The following is a 22,460-nucleotide window of genomic DNA, read 5'->3' on the forward strand; positions in this document are numbered from 1 at the left end:
TTAATGTAAACAGTATATGCCATAACATGAGCTAAGATTAATAAGAATGAAAAATGGGATAGGAGAATTAGAGGAGGAAGGAGAGGGAGGGAGGGAAGGGGACTTAAAAAATAAAAGAAAGAAGCTATGGTATGTACATGTAAGTACTCCCCAAGACGATTATAAACTGCATGAACTGCAAACGTGTACCAATAAAATTTTAAGAAAAAGAAACAAGTGCTAGGATAGAGTTAGCAGCTGATGTCATTTTCAGCACCTGTAAATGGCCATGTTCGCAAAGGCATATCAAAGAACAGTGTGCAGTAGTGTGCCCTACATATATCAAGACTTTAATATGAAATATAGTAATTAAAACAGTGTTGTATTGGTTCAGAAATGAGAAGCTGGGCAAATTAAATGGGCAGAGAGATAAGAAAAAGATCCAAATGTACAGAAATTAATATATGCCAAGAATGGGATTACAGACCAAGGAGGAAATGTGGACAATGATTAATGAAATAAATGGAAGGGAAGAAAATAAATTACTCCCTCAGCCTAGACACAAAAATCAATCAAAAGTGCATCAAGGACTTGTGAAAGGGAAAGTTTTAAACCTTTAGGAGAAAATATAATATATATCTTAATTCTAAGATATTAATACTTTCTTAAATAAAGCTGAAGATATATAAACAAAGGAAAATACTGACTAATTTTCCTATATTAAAATTAGAAACAGTTTCTTAAAAGATGTCAGAAAGCCAAAAAAAACTGGCAAAAGATATTTGGGAGACATGTAACAAACATGTTAGAAAAGATTTGTAAAGAATTTCTAAAAATCAAAAATAAAGGAAGTACAGTCAACAGAAAATAGACAAAAGACTAGAAAAGACACTTCACAAAAGAGGAAATCTAATTATATAATAAACACACAAAAGTGTTTAGTCTCAGCCATAGTCAGATAAATTCCAATGAAAACAACCAGATATCATTTCACATTCAGTAATGTGGAGATATTTAGGAAGACTCATAAGGCAGGGGGTAGTGGGACTGGAGACAGGAGTGGAAAATGGTCAGTTGCCTGGGAAAATAATTTGAAATTGCCTAGTAGAGTGATTAACCACATGTGATAAAAGAGAACTGCATTCTAGGACACATAAACACGTATCCTAGGAAATAGGTTCAAGAATATTTACAACAATATTGAAGTAACAGAACTAAAAATGAAGAGAAGGAAGAGAAGAGGGTAGAGGATAGAAAGTAGGCACATGCGATCAGAAAGGAGATGCACATATGTTAATGATATTAGGCTAAAAATGGAAAGGGACACAAAGTGTGGAGGAGTATCTTTGGTTTAAAGTACAGTTATTTATTACTTACTTTTATGTGTCTGACATGTCCCAAGAAAAATTTCTCAAGTATTTCCACAAAGGTTAGACTATTTTAGTAGAAGCATGGATTTGTTAGTCAGAATAGCATCCTTATCCACAAGAGGGGTTGTTTCATGTCCTCAGTGGAAAACAGCCTTCATTGGTTCTTGTAATCAGATTGATTCTGCCTCCACACAGAGCTTCCCTGAGGATGGCACTGAGCATGCTGAGGAACAGGGACACCTTCAGGAAGACCAGGAGCAGCAAGTAGACGCTGCTGAGCAGGGACCTATGGAGAACACGGTAATGGTGAGCTGCCACCCAATGCAGAGGTTGTGCTGCCTTGCACTTTGCCCCATCCCCTATACAGTACAAAGCTCCCATGTCCACAGTGATCTACATGAGGACCAACCCTAGACAAAGCAGCCCTCCATGAAGGACCAAGGCCCTGACCTCAAGTTTGGGGAGTGCCCTTAAACTTGAGGCTGTGGTTATAGGAAGGGCATTACAACGGGAAAGACATGAGGGGAACCTGGGGATGGAGGAATGGTCTATGTCCAGGAGAATTTCTAGCAGAGCTCTCCACATTTATGAGTTATTAGCTGGGGCACTCAAGTCAATCATGCGTGTGAGGGCAGGACAGAACCAGTGTGCCTCGAGCAGTCAAGCTACTTCAGTATTGAGAAAAGCATCCTGCCTGGACAATTACAGTCATTGCTAGGCAACATTACCTCTCCTGATACTAACTTTGCAAAGTATAAAATAAATGCCCCTACTGTTGAAGTCAGTCCTCTTCCTACTAGGTAAGAGGTAACTCCACCTGACCCAGCTCTTGTCTCTTGTCTTTATTTTTCTCATACCCACCACCATTTCTCTCCGGTGTACAGTGAGAGACCAACGAGGTTCCCTACAGTGAGCAAGGTTGGGACCTAAGGAAGAGAGGAAAGGAGGTCACTGGAGCTCAAAGCACCAGCTCCTGCCCAGCCTGGCTAGGTCCTTTCAAATCCTCAACAGGACATTTGCACTCACTCTCTGCAGACTAGAGTGCCAGGGTCCTTAGCTCTGCAGACCCATAGTCATGTGGCCTCTAATCAGTGAGGCCTCCTTTGATTGTCATGCAGACAATAACATCTCCACCAACCTCTCCCATGATCTCCCCAAACTGAGTAAAAATATTTTTTCTCTTTCCTCCCTGATTGCTGTATTTATATAGCAGTTTCTCTGCTGACTTGTTCACTGTGAATCTACCTGGTAGAATACAAGCTTTGGTCTGATTAGGACTGCCTGGTGGTCCCTGCCGTGTCCTAGTTTTGAGAAGACTCCCTGGCACTTAGTAAGACCCTCTAGGTTAGTATGAGATGGCAAGTGCAGAAAGGGCCCAGGTGAGGGAGACGCAGTCCCTGTACCTCTCCATCCAAAGTCAGCCACCAGAGGAACAGCCCAGACACAGGTGCTTACTGAGGTGGTGAGCTGGGACTGGGGATGTCCTATCTAGTGACACTTGGCTTGGCATGTGCTGAGAGTGATAGAGGAATAATCATAGTATTTATGGTGCTTTCAGGGCTGGAGGTTGTGGCTGGATCTGAGAGTGAACCACTGGTCAGGCCCCATGACATCCCCAGAGTCTCTCGTTCACTGTCACCTGTGTGGCTCTGGCTCACACAGACCAGGTCACTCAGGGCCTCCAGGACCAACAAGCCTTATGGCCACACCTGCACCTGACCAGGGCTGCCCTCTGACCCCATCTAAGGTGCATGGTGATCATCTAGTTACCCGTAGATGCAAGAACTGTTTTCCTAAGTAGGAGGATTTGGGTGTCTCTGATGACACTTGGGGCCACAGCCAGTCCAGTCATAGCAACACCTTCTCTTCCTCTCCCTCTATCCTTCCTGGAAATAATGTAGTGATACCTGCTGAGTAGAGACTGATTCAGAGCAATTGGAAAATCCAAGTCCTGGAGCGGGATTAATGGTTTTTGGAGTAAGGCTTCATATGAGAGCAGGCCAGTCTCCAGGCCCATGGTCCAAAACAGGCCACTGGAGAGTCCTCTCGGGAGATAGAGAATAACTAGGAAGAATGATCTAGAGAAACAGACACTTAGTAGATCCCAGAAGAGTATCCTGACCCGAGGCCAGATGGACAATCGTCTTCCTTTCACACATCTAGTATGACTTTAGCTCCTCACTCTTGAGTATGAACACATAAAGGGCATGAAAAGGGAATTTGCACAAGGAGGAAATGAAACCAAGAAGAGAGAACTAGGTGGAACTAGAGCCAATTTCAGAATTCCAGCCTCACGCTTAACCCTAAACCCCACGTAGAGGTGCTGGGTTGGTTCCCATGAGATAAGGGAGCTTCTGGTTAGGAAGAAGTATTTACAGACATGGAGTAGCACCGGGGTCTGTAGCAGTGAGAGCCTCTTTCTATCCCACTTGTCTCTCTGCTCAAGCAGAGACACTTTTCGAGGGTACTCTGGGTTCCCTCCTGTGGTTAAAAGGTGCCAGAGAAAGGGGAAGACAAGTCAGTCTGAAGGACCTAGTGGCATCCCCCAAAGGGACAGGGAGGCCACATAGAGCCCTGGGCTCCTTCTTGTGCCCCTCTGGTGGCCACTGAGAAGATTCCAGAACCACAGTGGTGAGGTTGGTGTCTCTGGACCACCCACAACAGGGAGATAGTCACTCAGGCCCAGGTCAGCACAGCTGTGACAGAGGAGACGAAATACCCCAGAGGCCCTGCTTCTATGTGGAAATGGAGACAGACCCGGTGAGACATGGGGTCTCCTTCAGAGGGGACGTGGCCATCATCAGGAGAGTCAGTCAGCAAAAAGCTGGGACTCAGGGCCTGTCCACCCCACACCCTAAAAAATTCAGCCCTGAGAAATTCAGGTTTTCTGTGTGGCTGTGTGCACCAGTGCATACAAACATGTGTCTGCACATCCATCACATACACCGATACATTTAGCACAGCCGTGTTCACATGGGCAAGCGCACACCCGCTCACATACACACTGTGTCCTGAGTCACCGACTCACTCTCCTACTTGACGTCCCTCTTCAGGGCGGGAACAACCAGGATCAGACTCAGGCAGCTGTGTGTGAGGTTTCTCACCTGAGAGCACAGACACCATGACCTTAAAGGAGTCAAATTGTGCGATGCTGCGATGTACTGACCCCACACCATAGGAAACTGCATCCTGCAGGGAGAGGCTCTACAAGGCCACTGTGAAGCTGGGGTTGGCGGGATGGTCCCTGGTGGTCGCTCGGCCCCACCTCACTTCTCCCTCCAAGCCTTTGGTCTTCACAATATGTCACATATGCCACAAGTGATCCTCTGCACCAGTACTTGTCATGTGCCTTGTCTCCCTCCTCATACCAGCACTGCACACTCAGGGATCCCCCCACGGTGCCAGTCATGGTGCTGGGGCCGCTTAGGAGAAAACAGCCTGGAAAACATAGCCCTCTTTCTGGGCCCTCTTACCTGGGCAGGGGCAGGGTGACCCTGGTGTCGGGTCCTCAGGGTCCTTGAGTCTGAAAGAGGAAGCACAGGGAGACCAGCCGAGCCAAACCCAGGAATCAGGACCAAGAGGTGAGAAGCTCCCTCTTCCAGAGGTGGGGACAGGGAAAGGGGTGTCCATGCAGACAGAACATACTGCCTGCATGGGTATGGGGGGGGCCTTTGTGTGTGTGCATGCATGTGTGTATGTGTGTGAGCATAGCTGTTCCTATGCGACAGCATGTGCTTTGTGTGTGTTAGATCACACTCGGGTTGTATGTTTATAGCAATGGCTATTACAGGTGCCCCTCTCTGAGTGCCGATCCTGTCCAGCATGCAGGGGCCTCAGTTTCTCTGTGTGGTACATTGCAGTCTGCCAGCCCTATAGGCAGGTGCTCGCTGCTCCTAGCTTCTCCTCTGCCTTCCCACCCTCTTCCTCGCTCGACTCACCTCTATCAGCGGATCCTTCCCCACTTCCTGTCATGCCCCTGCCCTCTCCAACTCAGGACAGAGCTTCTGCTGTCCAGGGCCAGCACTGCCCACCTGGAACCTGCAGCAGGAATGAAGCTGAAGGCAGCCATGCGGTCACATTTCTTCAGCAAAGATGTCACTTACAGTGGCACCAGGCCTGGAAGGGAATAAGTACATTCTCCTTACAGAGGATCCAGTGTCCACATCTTCATTTATGTTTTTTTGCCCCTCTGTTCTCTGGTCCATCTGTCTCAGGTGTGACTTTGTAGCGGGCCAGGGGGATGCAGGAAGCACAGGGAGAGAAGCTGTGTGGGGTGGTTCCCAGCCCTGGTGCCCTTCGCTCCTCCAACTCCCCATGACTGGGCACGTCCAGGGTGTGTGCTTTGGGGATCCCACCCCCTCCACACAGTCCACACTGCTGTGCTCACCGTCACACACACACCTGCAAAGTAGAGTCCATCTGTAGCATTTCCTCAACAGGGCCACCCCATCCTCTGTATATGTCACTTCCTTGTTGTCAGGAAGGACCATCCCTGAGGATGGGGCGAGAGCTGTCCTTCTCTAGCCCTAATGGGGACCATGGAGAACTGCGTCCTTCCAACCTTTAGCTGAGGCAGTCACAGAGTGCTCTGACCTCTAATTTAACACAATATGTTGAGTTGGCACTGTGAAAACAGACATCTTTCTCAGTGTTCTCTTTTGGTGCTCTGTCTGCATCGAGAGTCATATCCTCCAGACAGCAGCCTGTCTTCTTGTGCTTTGCCCCCACATCTGGATGAGGAGCAGCTGTCACAGCACTCTGAGACCCTCAGGTTTCTCTCTTGTCCTGTTGTCAAACTCCACTCCCCAGTGAGACCAAGACAGAGAACTGGGAGTGGAGAGAGCTGGGAGGCCTGAAGGGCTGAAACATGGAGTCGAGGTGGTAGAAGGCTGACCCTACCCACATACCCCAAACACCCAGAGAATGTAATCTCATAATGAAAAATGGAGCTTATCATAAGCCTTGGCTACAGTGACTTTTCTGGATTAAAAGTGATTACTAAGTGTTATGGTCAGGGTTTACAGGGAAAATATTTAATGCAGGACATGTAATTTATAGGATTATTTTATAATATTCACCCAAAGAGTCAACTGCAAAAGAGTGCAGGAGATCTGTCCATACACTAGAGACCCAAAGAATCCAGCAGAGGGCCTAGATCCCACGGCAATGTCCTGCACAAGTCTAGCTGAAGAACTGGAGCCCAAGGAGACGTCCCCTGCAAGTTCAACTGGAGGCCTAGAGCCCACGACAATGTCTCACGCAAGTCTGTATCAAGGATCTGCACTAGGAATGCCCAAAGGCCAGTGGTGGAAGCGAGAAAGTCTGCACCAGCAAGATAAAGGATCTGTGCCAGCAGGCCGAGGGATCTGCACTGGATCCAGGAGGCAAGGTTCAAAGTAAGGACCCAAGCTCCCCTCAAAAGAACCACAACCTTCCTCAGCAACAGCGGGGTCTCGAGCTCCTCTGATGATGAGAACAACCAGATTTATATCAGGAAAGGCAACATGACAAGCTTCTCCAGGAGAATCAACAGCACACCATCTTCCCCTAAGGTTCTCTTTTTATGCTGTGGGCAGCAATCCTCAGGTAATCCTTCCACATCCTGTACCACTCTGACTGAGTTCAGCTGAGTGTTACAAGTTGCCCGTGGGTTTGGGAGAAGAGGAGGGACTGGGCTCAGATGGGGTGCTGCACTGTAAAAGGCAGCCTGGCCTGTGCTAGTGAGGAGAAAGAGAGCCTGGGGCACAAGCCCGCCGTCACTGTCCCTTCGCAATGCACTACTCTCACATGCCTGGCTGGAGGAGGGGGGGAGGGGCTTTACAGTCTGAGAATGAGCGTGTGTGAGTGCAGCGGTATCCACATTTTCAACTTCAAGCTATTGCAGTTTCTTTTTCCCAGAAGACAAGCGTTAGATTCACCACAATCCACCCTTGGTCAACTTGATAACCAGACACATTTCCTTCAACCATAGTCTCCAGTGGCAGGTTTGTGAAAGGTTAACATGTCTTGGTCTATTCGCATTTACATTAGTGTAACAATTACATATATATAATTCTTACTGCACTCATTTCCATGCCAAAAGCAAAATATTCAAAGGGTGATCTACGTCCAGGGTTAAAACCACAATGCTTTGACCAATTAACGTGATTACAAACATATATCCAAAAAGTACATTAAAGTCATTTAAAGAGCCATTACAATCACAATTCTTTGTTTCCCGTTAACTTTTAACAACAGGGCATAGCAACACTAAGAAACAGGGATCTCCTGCACTCGGAATACACTCTTCTCTGTAGGTGAAGGTTCATTTTTCCATTGTCCGCTTCCTTCTCAACAACCATGTTCTCTTCTGTGTCATCCTTGCAACCCACAGCTCCACGGGAGACTTCCCTGAGGCCAAATGCTTCAAATCACCTTACTGACTCTTTGCTCTTAATTTCCAGCATAGATTTGGCCAAAAGCTCAACAGTAACCACGCCACTATCCCAACAGTAGACTGCACTGAAATTTTTTAGTCATCCAGGCAATATCTCTAAACACAAGCAAAATGCAGAACAACTTTCTGCCAAAGCACAATATACTCCACCTGGGATCCAGCAGCCAATCAGACCTCAGTAGGAGCCTCCTGAGCTTCATTTTAATCAGCAGCATTTCCATCAGTACTCTGGTTTTCCAGGCTCTGACCAGAGTCTCCCATATAGTTACAGCATATGGGGGGCTGCCTCTTTGGTCAATCTCTCAAAACCTTTCCCAGTTAATTCCTAAGGCTCTTAAGCCACAAGGCCAGGCAATGTCACAGCAATGACCCCACTCTCTTGGTACCAATTTTGTCTTGTTATTTTTCTCTCATTACTGGAACAAAATATTCAGCTCTCAAAGTTAGGGAAGGAAAGGTTTATTTAGCCGATAGTTTGTAGAGGTTTCAGTCCATAAACTGTTGGCCCCAAAGCAGGGTGGCGTGGCAGAGGGGCAACAGTTCATGGCAGTGGAAGACAGCAAAAGCATCAAGAGCAAAAGGGGAGAGCAAGCCTCTCTTCCTCCCTTATACTGTATGCAGGCTACCGCCCTAGGGCGGGTGTAGCACTCATACCCCTAATCCCAGCACTAGACAATGAACCAATCACAAACTGTAGATTCAGCTGCCTCCAAAAAGCCCACCTCCCATATGATCTCATGAGGCTTTGGGGGGACATCCAGACACAAACCACAACACTGAGACTTTGTACAGAGCATAGATGGGGACAAGAAGTCCCCAAAGTATGTGGATGCATATACACCCCAAGTTAAAATGTCTCATTCCCATGACGTCTGTCATAGGCCTTACCACCATATTTTCCTAGATGGAAGGAGGGAAGTTAAGGTCCAGAATCTACTCACTTTTTCTCCTGAATTAATCATGTCTTGTCAAGTCCATCCTTGTTGACAAATTACCCTATTTTAAGGGTTTGATAGTCACCTTCACCCTTACACCGGCCCCATCCTACTTATTTTATCTTATTCTATACACATTTCATCTGTTTTATGCTGGAGATCAGTGCATCCCTGAAGCTCTGCATTATTACTCCAAAATTAAATGATGCATGATTAAGTAGACACACTGAGTAACTGGAAGAGTCACACATTTGCTCCCACACCCAACCAGTGTGGGCATTTTTGGGAGTGAAGATCATAAAAGACTCATGGAATTGCCCTCGATTATGAAAACAGAGGACTAAAGGATATACCACACTCCTGGTGGGACTGAAGATTTCAAGAAGGTCACCAGGGGCTTCCAATGCATTAGCAATCACCTGAGGTTCTTCTGGCATGTGTGTATGCAAGGCTGCTATGCAGTCACACTTCACAGAGTGTGCGTTGATTAGATCCTCATTTGGTATATGCGGATGGTGAACAAGGAAATGGTTTTGGTAACTTTCAAAAGGGGATTCCAGTGAGTGTGTGGAAAGTGACAGAGGGTTCCTCGGTCAGAGATCCTTCACATCCACCACAGAAGTTGTATCTCTGGAAAAGGCCTCAATGGACAGCAGATGTCACTGATTTCATGATGAGACTGTCACCTCTCCCAGCTTTCCTGAGCCTGTGCGCTCAGAGGACGTCACTGAACATGCTTAGGATCAGGAAGACCAGGAGCAGAGGCTGGCACCGCTGAGCAGGGACCTGTGAGGGAACATCGTGACAATGGCCTCCTCCTTGGTGCTGCACTTTGCCCCTGTCCCTTATGTCCTGGATCCTATGTTCACCGTGATTCACATGAGGACCAATCCTGCCCAGCCAGCCCTACATGAAGGACAACTGCCCCTGCCAGACAGCCCATGGAGTGTCCTTGAATTTGGGCCTGTGGGCATAGAAAAGGCACAGCTATGAGAGGGCCATAAGGGCAGCCCAGGGATCCAAGAGGGACCTGTCCAGAGACAGATTACCATAGCCTCCCACATTTGGGCAGGACACATCTGAGGTAAAAGACTTCAGCATTTCCCATGAGGCTGGGGCATTTCCCACGAGGCTGGGGCATTGTCTTATCACAGGCAGTGGCTGGTGCTTGCCCAGTGCCTGCCACTCATCAGGATGTCAAATTCTTGAATATTGATTGAATGAATGAATGAGCCCGCTCAGATCCACCTGCCTAGAGGAATGGGTTTAATATCAGGCTGGTACTTCTGACCATGGCTGGTGAGGGCGGCAGGGGAGAGATTATTTAGGCCACAGGCTCACAGAGTGCCTATTTCTACCCACCCTAACTGGGTCCTGATGGTTCTTGGCAGGACATTTGCACTCACTCTCCCCTTTGGACCACTCTCCACAAGACCCCTGGGTGGCTGGCTCCCCCATTGCAGTCCGGTACTCACAGGGGCTCTAATTAGTGAGGTCTTATCTGATCATCATGGAGAAGATAGGATCCCCACCTGCCTCCCACACACTGTCCCCAGACTGGAGTAACAAATATTTCTTTTTATTTCATTCCCAATTGCCATATTTATATAGTAACCTCTCCTAACTGGTTCACTGTGTGAACACATTAGTAAAGCACAAGCTTTTCCTAGGAGGACCGTGTCTTGATGGGTTCCTGATGTGTCCCATTTCTGAGATGGGCACCTGGCACATAGTAGGACCCTCTCAATGTGCAATTAGCAATTACAGTTGTAGCCCTGAAGTGTCCTGTTTCCTCTGCCCTCTTCTCTGGCCACCATCTGGAGGCACAGTCCAGACACAGGTCCTTACCTCGGCCTTTCTGTGGGACTGAGGCTGTCCTCTTCGATTGTGCTGAGCCTGGTATGTTCTGAATGGGATGGGGGGGCACTGGGATGCTGATGGGTGCTCAGGGATGGAGGCTGAGGTCAGGGCTGAAGGTGAAGCTCAGGGCAGGTCTCCCACTCCCTGTCCTGTAACTCTCACCTTTAACTCTCCCCCCCGAGCAGGTCACTCAGGCTGTGCTGGACAGAGGTCCTACAATACTAAGCTCCACGACCACACATGGACCTCTCCAGGACTGACCTCTGCACCCCATCTAAAATGTGCACTGTGGTGGGTACTTGCAGAAGTAAGAAATGTCTTGCTAAGCAGAAGGATTTGAGTGTTGATGACAAGATAGTTAGTGTCAGGCTTAACCCAACTGCAGCCACACGTTTCTCCTCCTCTATCCTATTTGGGGACAAATGCAGTGATACCTACTGTTTAGAGATTGATCCCATGAAAACAGAGAAGTAGCACCCTGGGGTGGGTCTGATGGCTGGAATGACGCTTTAAATGAGCACAGGAAAAGGGAGCGGAGTCTACAAGGAATGACAGGACATTGTATCTCTCAACCCACTCAGTCCCACTCTGTCAGCAAAGCCTAGGACTCAAACAGCTACTGGAACTTCCTTCTGGGAAGGGAATGACAGAAAGATCTAGAGTCGCAGACACTTAATGGGCTCCATGGAGAGGGACCTACCCGAGATCAGTGGGACAAAGGCCTTCCTTTTCGCACCTAGTGATATCATAGGATTTTATTCCTCCCTTTCCCGTATGAACCCACAAAATGTAAGGGAGGGGAACTTCCACATGGGAGAAAGCAAGACCAAGAAGAGAGAACTTGGAGGAACTAATGAGTCAGAATTCCAGTCCCAAGCACTAACCCTGACCTTTAGAGAGAAGCACAGCCTAGTTCTTACGAAAGGGTAAGTTCTGTTATTAAGGAACAATTATTGGCAGATGATCTCTAGGTTGGTCCTACTCTATAACCTGGAAAGATTCTGGCTATAGACTTTTAAAGACAATGCATAGGCCCCTGTGTGGTTGTGTGTGTGCATTACAAACATGTCTCGGAGTGTAGATTCCTGGTTGTTGATGGGAAGAATGAATGAAAGACCAGGTTCAGCTCAGCCTACCCAGTTTGTCAACACAATTTGAAACTTGTTACTAGGACTGGCGAGAGAAGCAGAAGAGAGTACCAAGGCCACCTGACCCCAAAGTGCAGGAGACCAGATAATAAGGATGGAGGCCTAATCGACCTCCTTGGTGAGCACAAAGGAGAAAGGCAGCAAGCTGTGTGCTCTTTAGCACGTTGCAGGTTCCAGGGAAAAGTCAACGCAGCTGAGATCAGGTTGTTTATCTAGGCATATACTATTGATAATAGGAGGAAGATAAATCTCGTGCTTGCTCACATGTCTAAGTGAATAAAAGCAAGGAAATGCTCAGGGCTCTTTGCCCAAAAGAAGCAAGAACCCCCTGGCTCCCGCATTTAAAATTAATTCTGTGTCTTTTTGTTTTTCATCCTCATGTGCTCCCCAGCTAGAGACAAACTCATAGGCTGGTTCCTGCACCAAAGCACCAGCTCCTCCCAGCCTGGCCAGGTCCTGGTGACTGCTCAGGATATTTGCATTTGCTCTTTCCTCTGCCTGTGACACCCACTCCAGAGCCCCGGGTACCTGGCTCCCCCAATCCTGCAGGCTACGCTCACATGACCTTTAATCATTGATGCCTCCCCAGTAGCAACCCCACCACCCTCCCACACACTCTCCCCAACTCAAGGGATAACTATTTCTTCCACTTTCGTCTGGATTCCTCTATGCATATAGAAACTTATGTGCAGACTTGATTCACCATGTGAATGCACCAGGTAAGGCACAATCTTTATCCATTCAGGGGTATATCTGGATAGGGCCTGCTGTGTCCAAATTCTGAGAAGGAAGCCTGTAACTTGGCAGGATGCTCTTAATCAGTATGTGATTGCTAGGTCCAGGAGGATCTTGTGGAGAGAGACACAGTCCCCCTCCCTGTCCACTTCCAACTCAGCTACCACCTAGACACATGGTCCTGACACAGGCCCTCACTCCATTAGCCGTGGGCTGGGACTGGAGGTCTGTTCTCTGGTGATGCCGGGCTATGTGCTGACAGGGCCAGGGGAGGTCCCAAGGTGCTAATGGTGTTCTCAGGGCTGGAGGCTGTGGCTGGGGTTGAGGGTGAAGCACAAGTCAGGGCCAGTGACATTCCCGGGGTCTCCTACTTGCTATCATCAGTATGGTTCTGATTCACTTGGACTAGGTCACTCAGGGACGGTTGGACATGTCCTCTATCGAACAAGCCTCAGGGCCACACCTAGCCCAGATCAAGACTGTCTTCCTTGCCAGATCAAAAGTGGTCAGTTGACACTTGAATGTGTGAGAAATTGCTTGCTAAGCAGGAGGATTTGAGCATCTGTGCTAAGACGCTTGGTGCCAAGTCCAGTTCAGCCTCAGTTTAACCCCCCTCAGTTCTTCTGGAGACAAATGCCATGATGCCAACTAAGTAGAGATTGATGCAGAGAAGTTGGCGAGCTAGGTACAGAGGCGGGACTGATGGCTGCAGTGAGGCTTCAAATGAAAACAGCGATGGTCAGTGAGGTCCACACTGAATGATGGGATTTTGCGTCACTCAGTGCCCCCCATACACCCATCCAGCTCCATGGGCCCAAGTATACTTCTGGAGCATTCTCCATGGAGAAGAAAATAAAAAGAAGGAAAGATGTACAGAAGTGGACACCTGGTAGACCTGATGGAGAGTGGCTTGTCCTGAGGCCAACTGGACAAAGGCCTTCTCTGCTACATCCAGCCATATAAATAAGACTTTACTTCTTTACTCTTCAATATGAATCCACAAATGTGAGGGAGGGAAATTTCCACATGGGAAGAGAGAACTGGGAAGCACTAAAGCCAACCTCAGAATTCCAGCCACAGGCACTGATCTTGACCCCTAGATTGAGGCACTAGGCTTGGTTTCATGAAACCAGGGGCTTCTGTTAAGAGAGAATTATTCACAGACAGTGAGGAGCACTGGGCTCCATAGCTGTGAAAGCCTATTCTGGTCTCACTTGTCCTTCTCCCAGAAGGGAGGTCCTGATGCTATGGCGAGCAGAAACATCAAAATGATGCCCAGGATTTGGAGGCAGTGAACAGTTTTATTTTACACTGGTGGTTCTTGTCGTGATCATTCCCAGTCAACAAAGCCGGGTTCCCCATGATTGTGGGCTAGCATTTTTATATGATGCATAAGCAGGACTTACAAAGGCAAGACAGAACAGCCTGGCAGTTCTCTGATTAGCTAGCAGGGTGAGATCATCAGTCATAAGGCTAGATTAATGATCATCAGTTACAAGACTAAATTAATGATCATGGAGCTTGTTCCAATCAGACATCCTGCATGTTTGGTTATGCTCTCATAGTTTCAAGGGTCAAGAAACGTAATTACAGAGCCATGAAGCAGTTACAGAGCAAGGCAGTTTAAAGAAGAACAAAGTTTTAAAAAGAATAATTTCTCTTGTACAGTTTTTCCTTTTCACTTTCAGGGGATCCTTCCTGAGAGTAAAAGTTCCAGAGAAAAGGGGGAGACACTAGAGACACTGTGCATGGTCTCCCAAAGGGACAGAAAACCCTAAACAGGGGTCTGAGTTCCTTCTTGTGCCCCTCTGGGGCCACTGAGATACCCCTAGGACCAGAGCAGTGAGACCAGTGTCTCAGAACCTTCCATAGCAGCTCAGTGTCCAGTTAGGCATCCGGGTCAGGGCAGCTTTGTTAGAGGGGAGCAAATGCTTTGAGGATCCCATTCCCGTACAGAGGAGGGAGGCAGTCCTAGGTGAGGTGGGATGTCCCTTGCACAGAGGACAGAACCCTAGGTTGGGCAGTTAGTCAGCAAAGAGCCTGGGTCTTAGGGGCAGCCTAAGACAGCACCCCACAGTGTGGGGCTCATAGTGGTTCTCAACATAGGTGCCCCATGTGGTTCTGTGTGTGCATGTGTACACAATGGTCTGTACATAATACACACATACGCACACACACACAGACGCACTGTGTCCCATGTCACTGACTCACCCAGCTCATTCTCTCCTGCCCCAGTGTTTTTGCAGGGAGAAAAAAACCAGGACTAGGCTCAGGCAGCTCTGACTCTGATGAGAAGCAGCTCACCTGGGAGCACGGTCACTACAGCTTCGAAGATGGGATCCAATCCTTGTTGCCATGGTTTATCGACCCCACACCAGTATGAGCCTGTGTCTTCCAAGAGAAGGTTCTCTAAGGTCACCATGAAGCTGAAGTTGGCAGGGTGGTCCCTGATGGACACTCAGCCCTGCCTCACTTCGCTCTCTCAGTCTTTGTCTCCACAATCCTGGAATGGGGTACAAGTTTCACAGGTGGTTCTCTGCACCAGTACTTGTCATGTGCCTTGGATTCTTCCTTATACATACATTGCACACTCATGGATCCCCCACAGAGCCTGTCACAGTGCTGGGGCCACTGAGAGACAAACACCTGGAAAACACAAGCCCCCGTTCTGGGCCCTCATGGATGAGATGGGTCAGGGTTTCTTTGGAGTCAAGTCCTAGGGCCTTCGGATCTGGAGAAGGCAGTGCAGAGAGATCGGCCTTGCCAGACCCAGGTATCAGAACTGAGAGATGAGGAGTTCCCTCCCCCAGAGATGGGGATGGGTAGAAGAGTATCCATGGAGGCAGAAAGGGCCAGGTGGGGAAACACTGTATGTGTGTGTATTTACCTGTGTGTACGTGTGTGCACTGATGTGTGGGTGTGCCTGTGTGAGAGTGTGCGTTTGTGTGTCGAGCCAAGATTGTATGATTATGACAGTGACTGTCGTGAATGCCCCGCTCACTGAGCACTGGCTCTATCCAGGGTATAGGAGTGTATGGTAAACTGTACTGTGCACTGCAGCCTGGTGACCCCTGTGAGGTAGGCACTGGCTGCTGTTGATTACTCCTCCTCCTCTCCCACTCTCTCCTCAGCCCATTTGCCTCTATCAGCCACTCCTTCCCCACCTCTGTCCCACTCAGGACACAGCTTTCACTGTTCAGGGCTGGCACTGCTCATCGGAGACCAGCAAGAAGGGCAGAAGAAGGCAGCCACGTGGACATGTCACTTAGGATTATTTTTCCAGCAGAAAATTCATGAGGCTCAGGAGGGAAAAAGATACAGCCTCCTACGGACAGCCTGATGTGCATGCCCCCACTTCTGCTTTCCTGTGCTGCTGTGCTTTCTGGTCTGTCTGTCTTGGTGTGATGCCTGAGCGGGGCAAGTTGCAGGAAATGAAGCCGTCTGAGCTGGTGCAGACACTCCCAGGCTTCCATGCCACTGGCTATTCTCACTTCAAGAGACTGGGCACAGCTCAAATCTGTGGCTTGGGGGTGTCATCTCCTCTACACAGCCCACAGCTGCTAGACTGATGGTCACACAAACATGCACAGAAGAGCCCAATTGGAGCATTTGCTCCTTGGTGGCACCTCCTCACCCTCTAGGATTTGTCACTTCCTTCTTGTTAGAATGGACAATCCTCAAGGTGGGGGTCAGCGCTGTCCATCTTCCTTAGCTTTAATGGTGAGCACAGAGTGCCTGCGTCCCAACAACTTTTACCCTAGGCACTAACAGACTACTCTGACCCTTGAGTGCCTCAGATTTTCTTCTGGCTTCACACAGGTCTAGTTGACACTGTGACTTTGACACCTTACACAGTGTCCCATCTTGATCCTGAACCCCCAGCAGAGTATTTGCCTTTCAGGCAGCAGCTCTGTCTTCTTGTGCCCTTGTCTCCAGATCTAGCTGTGGTGTTACAGCAGAAACACCCCCGGCATAAGAGATCTGAGTCCATCGAGAAAAAAAACAGAGTTTAATTTGAGGCTAGCCACCCAATCCTTCCCTTTACCAACCTGGGAAGTGGACAAGGGGCCTGCCTTTGTTCCTAGCTTATATACATTTTGGTTTCCATTTTTGGTTTCCATGGTAACAGATGGGGATGTTACATTCGCTGACCCCTTTGGCCATATGGTCTTTCTCTCATCCTGTTGGATCCCAGGTCAGTTGCAGGTCACATGTCTAACCATGATAGATGTTTCTCCCATTATGTTCTGATTGTCTCCTTTTTTACAACCTATGCATTCCTTTAGGGTTACAATGTTTACCTAGGGCCAGGAGATGGAACTGCCCAGGCAGGGTCACAGGAGGTTTACCTAGGCCTAGGCGCCCCTTATCTTGGGGAGACATTCCTGGGCAGAGTTGATCTGGGGAAGTAGCTCTTACACTGTCTCAGGAGGCTTCCCAAGGCATCACTTAGGCTTTTACTGAAACTATTTTATACAAAATAATATGCTAAGATTCATTGCCCCTTCCAGTGGAGCACCTGTCACTCCACTCTTGGACCCTTATGTTCCCTTCTGATCCTGTTGCCAAAGTCCACTCCCTAGTGAGAGTCAGGACAGAGGACTGAGAGTGGAAGAGTTCAAAAGGGTGAAGAAGGGCTGAAAGAGGAAGTTGAGGTGGTATGAGGCTGACTGATTCCCCAAACCCCAAGTACAAAGAGAGTTCTGTTTATAACTAATAAAGCAGCTCGTAATAAGCCTGGCGATTCTTCTGGATCTACACTAATAATCCGACATTTAAGACAGAGCGTGAGTGGGAACAGGAAGTCCCAGAGTACATCAATCCACATATGTCTGAAGTCAGAGTCTCATTGCCAAAACAACATAGGCCTTAGCATGACATTGTCCTTGATGTTAGGTGGGAGCAGGTCAAGGTCCAGGACTATTTCTCCTGAAGTAATCACGTCTAGTCAAGCTCATCCTTGCCTACAAATTACCCTATTTGAAGAATCCAATGTAGTCATGTCCACCCCTGTATCAGCCACCATCATATCTATTTTATTTTAATCTTTACATTCTCCATTTCTTTTATGCTTCCTCCTGTGTGTGCGCATGTATTTTAGCACTTGTTAATTGTTTCTTTTTGCCTGCGGGAATGTGAACTCAATGAAAGCAGTTCTTTTCTGTTTACTCACTGCTCACCTCCCACTCCTGATCCTTGTCTGATGCATGGTACACACTCAGTAAATATTTGCTGACTGGAAACGCAGAGTAAAGATCTCCAGGCCTGAGCCTCGTTGGCTTGGATGAGTCATGAGTATCATCTGCCTCACAAGTTGGTCTTTCGTGTTGGAAAGTTCATCATGGTGCCTCTGGACCACAGGGCCACAGAAAAACACTGTCTTCCTTTACCTGCACTAGAACACAAGGTCTGCTCTGGTCAATGAAAAATTAATCACCTCAGAATGGTTAGTCACATCCCCTTATTGAATTTCCAGGCATAGTTCTGGAAATAAAGAAAATATCAATTCCCCTTAAGGAAAGAGAAAAAGAAGGACCCTGTTATGCCACAAAGAATTTATAATACTAATCTACAAACTGTTCTTCTTCAAATAAACCAGAAGACACTTATCAGGTTGAGTTTGCAGGAGGAAGAGAATAATCAGGCTTTCAGGGATCCTGTTCTGAATGGACACCAGCCCTATGTGCCCAATATAGGGTGTCCCATGAACCTGAGTAAGGACTTGTGGATCAATGCAGTGCAGCTTTGACTCCATTCTAACTCACAGGGAGCCACTGAAGCTCTCTCCATTCTTATTTCCTCAACTAAAATATGCACAACCAAGTAGACAAACCAAGGGGCTGGAAGAATTACACATAGCCCTACATGAATGATAACTGCTCCCGACAGGCAACCTAGGGAGTGCTCTTGAACTTAGGACTGTGGACACAGGAAGGGCAGGACCAGGGCTCTAGGAGGGATTTTCTAGAAGTTTCTATATTTCAGGGTGACCCAGGGGCAGTATAGGAGCCAACATATTGTTATTAGTTTAATGCCTGCCCTTCAGTAGACAGCACTTCTCAGGAGGCCAGTGCCTTGTCTCACCACAGCCAGCAACCGGTCCCTGCCCAGTGATCGCACGGTGTCAGCATGTGCAATTCATGGTTGCTGGTGGACACAATGAATGAGCCAGCTCCAGTCCACCTGTCTCTGAGGACTGGGTTTGTAAAACAGGCTGACAGTTATGATCAGGGATGAAGAGGGAGGCAGCGGAGACAGAACCCTGGTCACAGGAGCCCAGAGCATTTGCTCCTCCCCATCCTGGCTGAGTCCTGACAGCTGCTCAGCTGGGCATTGCTACCCCCTCTCCCCTCTACCTGGATCACTCTCTCCAGACTCCTGGATACCTGCTTGCTCATCCTGCAGCCTCTGCTTATGTGGCCTGTAACCATGGAGACCTACCCTGATCATCATGAAGAAGAGCATCCCAGATTGCCAGATTCGTATGGCAACTGCTGTGCTGACTTGCTCACTGTGGAATCCATGCAGTTGAATACAAGTTTGGTCCAAGTAGAACTATGTCTGAGTGGGTTCTGCCGTGTCCCAATCCCAAGGGTTTTGGTTCAGGTTTTATCCCAGACTTCTGTGTTATTTCCTGAACACCAGACTTCATAACTGAGTAGACAAACTGAGAAAACGGAAGAGACACTCTGCTCCACACTTGAGGAATGTGGTGATTATGGGAGTAACAGTCAAGGGGAAGCCAGGGACCCCTTCCACCTGGGAAAGCAGGGAACCAGAGCAATGTCACATTCCTGGTGGGGCAGAGGACTTCAGAGAAGGTGCCATGGCAGGGGGGCATTGGTGATGATCCCTGCTAAGCTGGTCGGTGAGTACACAATGCTAAGGGTTAGTCATACGTCAAGGAGTATGCACTGAATCTGTGCATGTTAGGTCGATAAGGAACACGCACAAGAAAAAAGTTGCAAAAAAAAATCTTATAGTATTGTGAACAGGGACCTGAGGACATGGTGATAGACAATGAGTCCCCTCCCCAGGAACAGACCATGGAGCCCTGCACTTTCCCCCTATTCCCTATTTCCCCTATTGCCAGTTTTAGTGAATATGCCAATCTACCCGAGACCAAGTGGTGGCACTACAGTACCAGTGTCCTCTAACTGCCAGCCGCCAAGTGGGCTCTGAACTGAAGAACTTGGACCAAAGAAGATCGGGCCATGAGAACATTGTGAGGGAATCCCAGGGACCTGCAATGGCGCTGCATTGATCAAGGGATTTCTATGTCAGCCCTCCACATCTGACGGTTACCAGCTGGGTTACAGGACTCACCAACGGGTGAGGTCTGTGTGCGGTCTGCTCTCCTATCTGCAATACAGCATCTGCCAGGAGGGCAGGGGCCATTCATTTGTTTGTTTTGTTTTATTTTTCACAAAGAGTAAATGGTGCCTGCCCAGTGTCTGCAGAAGATCGACTTTAAAATTCATGGCTGTTGATGGAATGCATGAAATGACCCAGGTCAGGTGTCACCCACTTGTCTACAAAGACCTGGTTTATAACAGAGGCTGACACTTTTGACCAGAGCTGATTGTCTCACAGCAAAGAGAGCACTGGTGTCCTGCTACTCTCTGCCTATCCTGGCCGGGCCCTGGTGGCTCCTCAGCAGGACATTTGCACTTGTTCTCTCCTTACCTGGGGCTCTCTGCAGAACCCAGAGTTCTTGGCTCTCCACCCCTGCAGCCTCAGTTCACATGATCTCTAATCAGCAAGGCCTCCCCTCATTGTTCTGGAGAAGATAGTATCGTACTGCCTCCCACAGGCTCTCCCCAAAACCAAAAGACCACTATTTTTTTTTTTTTACTATTTTATCCTGGATGGCAGTGTATATGCAATAACTTCCGTGCTAGTGTTCACTGTGTGAATCCACTTGGTAGAACACCAGCTTGTTCCTAGTAGAACCACGAATGCCTGTTGCCTTTGTGTCCCATTCTAGAGCAGAGGATTTTGCGAATAGGTCCAGCTCCTAGTGTGAGATGGCAAATGCAGAAGATGCCCAGAAGAGGGAGACACACTCCCTCTGCTTACTTCCTCACTCCAGGCAGGGCGGAGACCCACAAGCACTGTCCAGATTCAGGCACTTGCTCCTGTTGTGGGCTGGTTCTGGGGGTGTCCTCTGGTTGTGGTGGGTCAGGTGGGCACTGATGGGACAAGTTGTTCCAAGGTTGTTCCTGCCATTCTCAGGGCTGGAGGCTGTGGTCAGGCCTGAGGGGGAAGCACATGTCAGCCCTGATGACAGAACCAGGATCTCTCACTCCATATCACCTGTGTGACTCTGACTGGCATAGACAAGGTCACTCTAGGTGTGCTGCACAGATGCCATGAGCCCCGCAGGCAGGACCAGCACTTAGGCCCCTCTCTAGCCCCATCTAAGCTGCTCCAGGGCCAGATGGGCCTGTCAGAGATGAGAGTCATCTTGCAAAGCAAGGAAGAATACTTGGAGTCTGGCTCCTTCGGCCACATCCACACTGTTGTCTACCTTCCTTGGGAGGGATACGTTTGTTTATTGTGTCCACACGGATCCAGAGAAATTGGAGAACCAGGGATTTGGAGCAGGGATGATACCAGCAGAGAGGTTCAGATGAAATCAGGGACAGTCAATGGCATCCACACAGAACGATGCTATGTCCACCCAGCTCCTCGACCCCACACTGCTGTTTGGCCCATATCTAAAAATGTGGGTGAGAGAATGACCAAGAAGAAATATCAAGACAGGATGTTGGATGGACCTTGTGGAAAATGATCTGTTGTGAAGACAGCTGGACCACAGCGTTACCAGGGTTCTAGGGTATTGTGGGCCCCTTCTAGAGATTCTTTCCAGGCTCTTCTTTTTTTTTGTTTGTTTGTTTTTCTCCGGTACTGGGAACCGAACTCATGGCCTTGTGCTTGCCAGGCAGGCACTTTGCCGGTGAGCTAAATCCCCAGCCCCTTTCCAGGTTCTTCTTGTCCTCAACAAAGAACTGGACAAGACAGGTGCAAAAGGTAGAGAAGTTCTATATTTATTTAAAGTGGGAAAAGAAGCATGTTCTGCAAACATAGAGGGGCACTGGGATCCATGGCAGTAAGAGTCTGTGTCCATCCCACTTTTTCCTTCATCTAAGGGGAGGCCTTTTCAGGGGATTCTCTGGGTTCCCTCTTGTGGTAAAAGGTGCCAGAGAAAGGGAAAGACCGTGTTAGGAAAAAATGAACGTAACCGAGCTCCATAGCAAAGAACAGGCTTTATTGGGATTAAAACCTGAGAGGGACTACTGGCAAACAAACATCAGAGTGGTACCCTTCTTACCGGTTGAGAGGTTTTATGGAGTCTGTAGGAGGAGCTATAAGCTGTCTTGAGTTGGGGTTGCTTTGTAACATTTGATCACTAGGCTGTTGTGCCAGTGTATGTTTATCTGCTGAGTCCATCCTTTTAAAGGGCCTGTAAATCTTGGTCATCCAGTGGGGGTAGCAGTTTTGTCTCCCTCATTCCTGACTTTTAATATGGTCCTATAAATCTTGAAACTTGAACTAGTTGTGCCTTGGCTAAGATGGCATTGGTCTAATTCCTTCAGATAGGTCAGCTAGGAGAGGCTGCCTAGGGTCCCTTGATGGGACAAGTAGTCATATGTGGGTCCCACACTCGGGCAGCTCCATGCTGGGAGATGGGAGCTCACCTGAGGACATGGCTCAAGAGCCTAGAAGATGGACTGAGCCAAGGTCCTTGTGGTTTCTTCCTCAAGGTGAGCTTGGCAAGACATTTCTTGATGGACACTCAGCCACTCCTCACTCCTCTCTCCATATCTTTGGTCTTGTTAATCTTCCAGGATGGTTAACATGGGTCTCTGCAACAGTATTTGTCAGATGTCTTATCTTCCTCCTCGTACCAACACTGCAGTCCAAAGCCTCCTCTGATATTTAAAGCAAAGTTTTAGCTGCAAGTTCCTGTTCAAATGAAAAGAAAGTTAAACAC

At 48.2% G+C, this 22,460-nt stretch overlaps 1 protein-coding gene across 1 annotated transcript; it reads right to left on the bottom strand.

The window, feature by feature from the left end:
- Nucleotides 1-1,478: 1,478 nt before the first annotated feature.
- LOC102004123 (CMRF35-like molecule) lies at nt 1,479-22,174 on the bottom strand. The gene is given in 7 exon segments (XM_013508611.1): nt 1,479-1,635; nt 2,805-2,862; nt 4,454-4,538; nt 4,657-4,787; nt 5,381-5,430; nt 20,551-20,719; nt 22,165-22,174. Coding segments are annotated over 7 exon segments (660 nt in total).
- Between the last annotated feature and the right edge of the window lie 286 nt (nt 22,175-22,460).

Source organism: Chinchilla lanigera, unplaced genomic scaffold (assembly GCF_000276665.1).
Source record: "Chinchilla lanigera isolate Chin_1 unplaced genomic scaffold, ChiLan1.0 scaffold00152, whole genome shotgun sequence".
NCBI lineage: Eukaryota > Metazoa > Chordata > Mammalia > Rodentia > Chinchillidae > Chinchilla > Chinchilla lanigera.